At 33.8% G+C, this 6,332-nt stretch overlaps 1 protein-coding gene across 2 annotated transcripts; it reads right to left on the bottom strand.

Moving 5' to 3' along the window:
* Nucleotides 1-301: 301 nt before the first annotated feature.
* LOC107800699 (protein indeterminate-domain 7) lies at nt 302-3,371 on the bottom strand. 2 transcript variants are annotated; one of them, XM_016623923.2, is made up of 4 exons: nt 2,872-3,371; nt 2,411-2,677; nt 1,935-2,331; nt 302-1,570 (listed from the first exon to the last, which is right to left on the bottom strand). In XM_016623923.2, the coding sequence occupies exons 2-4, from the start codon at nt 2,637-2,639 to the stop codon at nt 580-582; spliced, it is 1,617 nt and encodes a 538-aa protein (XP_016479409.1). In that variant the 5' UTR covers nt 2,640-2,677; nt 2,872-3,371; the 3' UTR covers nt 302-579. The 2 variants fall into 2 exon arrangements, with proteins under 2 accessions (XP_016479409.1, XP_016479410.1); XM_016623924.2 differs by having other exon boundaries at nt 2,853-3,159.
* Nucleotides 3,372-6,332: the final 2,961 nt, after the last annotated feature.

Genomic DNA, 6,332 nt, shown 5'->3' with positions numbered 1-6,332 from the left:
GATTATAGAGGGGAATTGCAATAAAAGCTACCATCCCTTAAATTTATAAAGAGCATGAGTTCGTTATCAATTTAATTTGGACGTCACTGTCCAAAAGAATTATAATAACACAAACATGTTTTCACAGCATACCATTTATAAGATCATGAACAAAATCAATATAGGAAAGAGTGTAAGTGAACAGAAACGTGGTCCAAGTACTAACCAACAATAAATACACAACATATATATAGAATGAAAGTTCAAAAAATTCAGAAAAGCAAAAATCCTTCAAACAAGAATTTAATTTTACTCATCCGAGTGCTTCAAAATGCACTTTTTTGTATAAAGATGTCACTGTCCATAACAGCTGGGTAACAACAAAAGAGACTATCTAGCTAGGGTTTCCATTCCCAGTTCTAGATATCTCTTTATTCTGTTCAAAAAGCATAAACAAAATAATAATAATAATACAGATTTAACAATTACAGCCATTAGCATTCAAAAAGAGAGAGAAGGACGAAAGAACCTGCATTCTGCGGTACTATATATGCTTAGGCAAAGTAAATGGTTCTGTGCTAGCTTAAGGATATTTCTGAATTAACTTTGCCATGTTTTGTGATTCTGAGACTGATTCTCAATCGTCGTAGTATTAACTAGACCAGCTATGTTGAAAATATCGCTATGAGAAAGAGGTCTTAAACCCAAGAAATCTTTTGTCATATCATCATTACCATCATTTCCTTTCTTCGAATTCAAAATCCCAATGCCACCAAATTCATCTTCGAAATTTGACCCTTCAAATCCAGTAGTATTAGCAGAAGAAAACGAAGTCATTATAAAAGAAGTGGGAGATGGTGCACTTGTTAATGGACCTGTTACAGGGACTGTAGCAACAGCGGCAGCAGTAATAGTAGCAGCTTTATTCCCATATGAAGCTAAGCTATTGAAAAACCCAGTAGTGAGGTCTTCACGTGAGGACAAATTTAGTCCAAAATCAGTTGCGTTGTTGCTAACAGACTCAGCAGCTGCAGCAGACACGTGAAATTGGTGGGGTCTCATTAGCATGGTTGGGCTCGGGCCTGTGGCTGCTGCAGAGACAGTACTGGATTTGTTACTCATAGTCGCACCCATCTGTGCTGCCTTCTGCAGCAATGCTGTTGCAGAAATATGCGGAGAGGGTAGTGACCCTGTTGAACTGAAATTAAGACTAGGGTTAGGGTTTAAGTCTTGGCCGTGGTTCGGCGTGTAGTCCTGCTCGAACCTAGTGGATTGGAAAATCGACGAGCTTAGGTCAATGGGTTGAGGTGGTGGCGGACCAGGTCCAGGACCACCACCGCCAACCAACGGCTGGCAAGTCATTAGCCACGGCGGAATCTCAGGCCTCAAGTTGAAACCGGTTTGTTGCTCTTTCTTCAATGAAAATGCAGCTGGAAATTCATGGCTATTAAACTGAGATTGTTGAAACTGAAGGTTCAAGTGAGAAGATGAACCAGTTTGAGATGGAAGAATTGGATTTCCTGTTATTGCTCTTGCACTCTCTTCTGCTAAAGCGTCACAAAATGCTCTGTGTGTGATGAAACTATCCCTCCTAAACAAACAAAAAATAAACAAAAAGATTGAAAAAAACAAATATACTGACTACTGAAATATATGCAAAAATATTAATAATGCTACTCAATTACTGATGACTCTTTATGAATCATGTTCAAACGCCTTTGCTTTAGACCTCCAAGAATTAGAAACAAAATTCAAGATTTAGAGAAAAAAATATAAATTAAAGAGAATGAAGATGGAAAAAGAAATAAAGACAATTTTTGCATTGTAAAGGTATATGAATATTACTACTATGTGACTAGACTCTAGGGTGTGCTTTTTTTTAAATAGACTTTTTTTCATGACTTTGTGTATATGCTTTTAGAAAATATTGTATGATTTATTCCATGTTTAGTTACCTTGAGAAAAGAGTTCCACAATCACATCTATACTCTTTAGTACCACAAGTTTTAGAGTGAGCTTTCCAGTCAGATTGAACTGCATATTTCTTTGAACATTTCTCACATTTCCACTTCTTCTCACCATGTTTTCTGCAAAAGTGTTTCTTGATTCCAGTGAGATCTCCAAGTGCTCGAGATGGGTCGTGGTGTACACAACTTGGCTCTGGACAAACATAAACTTTCTTTCTTATTTCTTTGCTTGTTCTCTGCTTCAGTTTCCATGGTAAATTGTGTCCTCTTCTGTGAAGCTGCAAATTCTGATCTCTTTGGAATCCTTTGTTGCAGATTTCACAAACAAATCTATTGGTTGCCATTAGTGTCTTTGGTGATAAAGCTATCACTTCAGCACCAGGGTCTGTTCCAAAAAAGGGATAAAAGTTAAAAAGATTTTGTAAACAAAAATAAGGAAAGTAAACATCCTTTATTTTACTGACCTGGATTGCCTGGTTGGTTTCTCTTTTTCTTGATTTGATGTTGAGCTTGAATTTGTTGATTTGGAGGAGCAAAGTTATACTGAGGGGGATAGATTCCTCCGGTAGTATTATTATCATTTCTATTGCAAGAAGATACACTTGCTGCTTCACCAGATGCAGATGTTAAATTGGACATGTTTTCCTCTACAACAACAGGTTGATTTTGTTGATTCATAAAACCTTTTATCATCTTCTTCTTAGTTTTTCCTTCTTCAAGGTAAAATCTACCTGTTGATTGTGAAATTTAATATGAGTACAAAGATCTTTCCTTAAAATCAGTATAAATATGTTTGAGATCTAAAGACAAAAACAAACTTGGAAAAAAGATAAAGTATTAGGTGATATATAATGGACAAAATAAAGGAAAAAGAACACAGAATTGGTTACTTTGAGTTGTTTGAACCTGAAAAAACTTCAACTACCTTGTGGTTTCTTCTTCCTTTGGCATCAACCCACCAGACAAGTCTTGTTTTTTGTTCAAACCCCAAAAAAATATAAAACAAAGAGAAGAAGCAAGCTTAGGAGTTAGGAGGGAGAGAGCACTATTCTCATTCAAGTTTTCAATGGATAGTCTTGCTAAAATCAAGAAAATCCAATAATAACCATGCATATAAGAACAAATGAACTGGACCAAATTTCTTACAACTGTTAAGAAAGAGAAAGAGAGAAGAAAGAGGAGAGAGATATGGATGAGAAGAGGGAATCCTCTCTGTAATCCTCTCCACCCGATGAAAGAAGGAGACCACTCTACGGCTAACTCTGACGTGCACTTTCTGTCTTTTCTTTTGTTCTCTTCTTAAGCCCAGAAAAAATCTCTTCTTTCTTTATTGTATTTCTGCCTTTTAACAAAGTTCAAAAAACAAACTTTAAACTTTTTACTAGTAGTGTGGTAGGATATAAGAGATACTTGCACCTTTAATGTGAGGTTTAGAGTTCAAGACTTGAAAATAAAAAAAATTTCAATAATAACATTTCGGTTGTAAATAGATTACGAGTCGAATTAATCGGGACCACTGAGTTCTGAATAGCATATGGTTTTAAAAAAATTATGTCAAGAACACTTTTGCTTATTGAACCACCTTTCCCTTATCTCATAAATAAAAAAAAAGCAATACGGTGCACTAAGTTTCCGCTATGCACGAGATCCGAAAAATGTCGAATCACAAAAGTACAATTTTGCCCGGCATTTCTACAAGAAACTTTTTCCTAATTAACTCATTAAGTTAAGTGGAAAAAGCAAACCATGTAAAAAGAGAGTTTGATTTATAAGATTTTGAAATGAGAGAAAAAGTGAAGGACAGAGATGGAGATGTTGATTTTGCATACTATACTATACATTTTAGCATCATTGGTAAGAGTAGACCCCTCCTCTCAATGCAACTTTCTCTTATTTACATTGACATGATTGAGTTATTGATTAACTCTTAATACTAACATGCACACTGTTGCTTAAAAGTTTACTATTTTTTCTTCTTCTTAAGTAGCTTCTACTTTCTACCTTTCACTTCATTATCATTCATCCTTAATTTTTTTTTTTTTCAAAAGACAAACGTTGCAGAAATTTCTGACATACTGCAGTCCATTTAGAGTATTTTTCAAAAAAGGAAATGGAAATGGTGCGCTGCCTAACTTTGGTAAAAAATAAACACATGATACGAGTAAAATATCGGATATGAGATAAATATTTATCGTCGAACTTTATCCTCCTCCTTCTTCCTCTTTCCCGACTTAAATCCTAAAATTGTAAGGTAATTAACCTATGGACATTTTAGCAGTTCTTACTTCTTGATTAATTTCAAAGATCCCCATAATATTACCAAGAACATTTCGAAACCAGTGTATGTATTGAAATACGTCTATAATTTTTTTTTTACTTCACGGATCCCGGCGGAAGTAAAAAAGATATCAACCTGGAAAACTGAATAACTTTCTCGGGGTAAAAAGACTTCACCCTGAAAAATCTATTGCAATTTCATGACTAACAATGTACTATATCATCAGTTTCAATGTACTATATTAAGTTAACATGCACTATATAACCACCGGTAAAACAATAAAAATAGAGTGAATTATCGGATTAAACTATATTCTCCTGTCTCAATTTATGTGACGGAATTCAAATTGCAAGAGTCAAACCTCTTAATATTGATCGTAAATTCATAGAATCTTTTAATATTTTGAAACAAAATTCATAGATTTGAAAACTACGTAAAAAGTATTATAAGTCACAATAAATTAACAATTTAATATATCTAGAAGGAATATGAAAAAATTACAATCAAAGAAAAACTCAGACTCTCAAAATCGAACTACGCCACATAAATTGGGATGGAGGGAGTAAGAATTATTCCTCAATCTTAGAAGCCGGGACTATGTGTTTAGGGATAATCCATGTAATTAAGGATTAGTTGGGACAATTCCCAAAAATGAAAGAAGACATATATGCCAGCATATATATGAAGCAAATCCTACATAAAAAAAATATAATGTGCGTGCAAAAATTATTCAACATGAATTATCATCTGCAGACATTCAACATGAAGTTTCATCCATAGACACTTTTATCAGTTAATGTAGATCCATATGCCAATAGTATACAAAATATATAACAATAACAACCACAAACTAAGCGTAATCCCATAAATTGGGTCAGGAGTTAGTGTGTACGCAGACCTTGCCCCTACCTTATAGAGATAGGGAAGTTATTTCCGATAGACCCTCGACTCAAGGAACAGTGAGGATAAAGCAATAGCAAACAATAGTAACAACAATGTAATATGGTAACGGACACAAACGATACTACATGTAATAATAAAAAATCATGAATAGGAAATACAAAAATAGTGCTAGTACTACTGGCCAATAGTATACAAAATAAAAATAAAAAATATTAGAAATGCTCTATATTGTCTACTGGTTTATCTTTATAATGATTTTGTGAGAATTCTACAGTCACGCACATATGGTAAAACTCAGTGTGGTAAATTCAGTATCTAAGATTATTTATAAAATAAAGACAGTCTATTGTATACAGATCCTACTTTCTTTAGAGGGGAAACATAGGAGTTTATTAAGGGAATCAGAAATCAGCTTAGTTTCATGATCTCAAACAATGAAATTTTTTCTTTCTCGGTACATCACTACAATAGAATTGTCCTGAACTATTTTTCACCTACAAGAAATATACTAATTAGCATCTATAACTACAAGAGTTATGAGTATAAATGAGCCTAATAGCTGTACTACAACTATAATTGTATGTTGTAAATTGTAATGATATCATCTTCGAGTTTTCGGGATTAACACTTTAAAAAGCAAAGTAAATAAATAAAAAAAAGCAGTCTGGTGCACTAAGCTCTTGCTATGCGCGGAGTCCGAAAAAGGATCGAATCACAAGGGTCTATTATACGCAACCTTATCATGTCACTGTTTATGTGGCTTGAATCCGTGACTGGTCACATTAAATAAAAAATATTAAATATTTATTAAAATATGAAACAGAAGGTTGTCTTATTAGGTAGTGTTCAAATTTAAAAATATGAACCCACGTTTTACGAGGAAAAAAGTAAGGTAAAGTCGAATAAAATAATGGTATTGGTTTGTCATTTTCTTGTTTATTCTTCAATGATTTAGTTTTGGAAATGGGATCTTGCTCTACCCAAAGTCTCAGACATGCTCTCCCAGCTCATCTCTCACTTTTAAATAGTGATATTCTGTATCTGCTTTATTTTATAAATAAATAAATAAATAAATATTGTTTAAAAGGTAATCAGAAAACATAAACTAAGGGATAAAGCTCTAATTATGTGAGCTCCGAGAGTGCTGCTCGTGTTGTTCTCCACAAATTTATTAGATTCCATTACTAATTTACTATCAGAGTGGA

This window comes from Nicotiana tabacum, chromosome 4 (assembly GCF_000715075.1).
Source record: "Nicotiana tabacum cultivar K326 chromosome 4, ASM71507v2, whole genome shotgun sequence".
Lineage (NCBI taxonomy): Eukaryota > Viridiplantae > Streptophyta > Magnoliopsida > Solanales > Solanaceae > Nicotiana > Nicotiana tabacum.
The sequence above is the reverse complement of the archived record's forward strand: the minus strand, read 5'-3'. Positions and strand labels throughout refer to the sequence as shown.

What these genes read in the sequence shown, in the direction of transcription:
- LOC107800699 (XM_016623923.2), bottom strand. Translation starts at nt 2,639, where the DNA reads ATGATAAAAGGTTTTATGAATCAACAAAATCAACCTGTTGTTGTAGAG. An exon ending in AAACCAACCAGGCAATCCAG is followed by an intron (nt 2,332 to 2,410) that starts GTCAGTAAAATA and finishes TTTTTGGAACAG; the next exon opens with ACCCTGGTGCTGAAGTGATA. An exon ending in TGTGGAACTCTTTTCTCAAG is followed by an intron (nt 1,571 to 1,934) that starts GTAACTAAACAT and finishes TTGTTTGTTTAG; the next exon opens with GAGGGATAGTTTCATCACAC.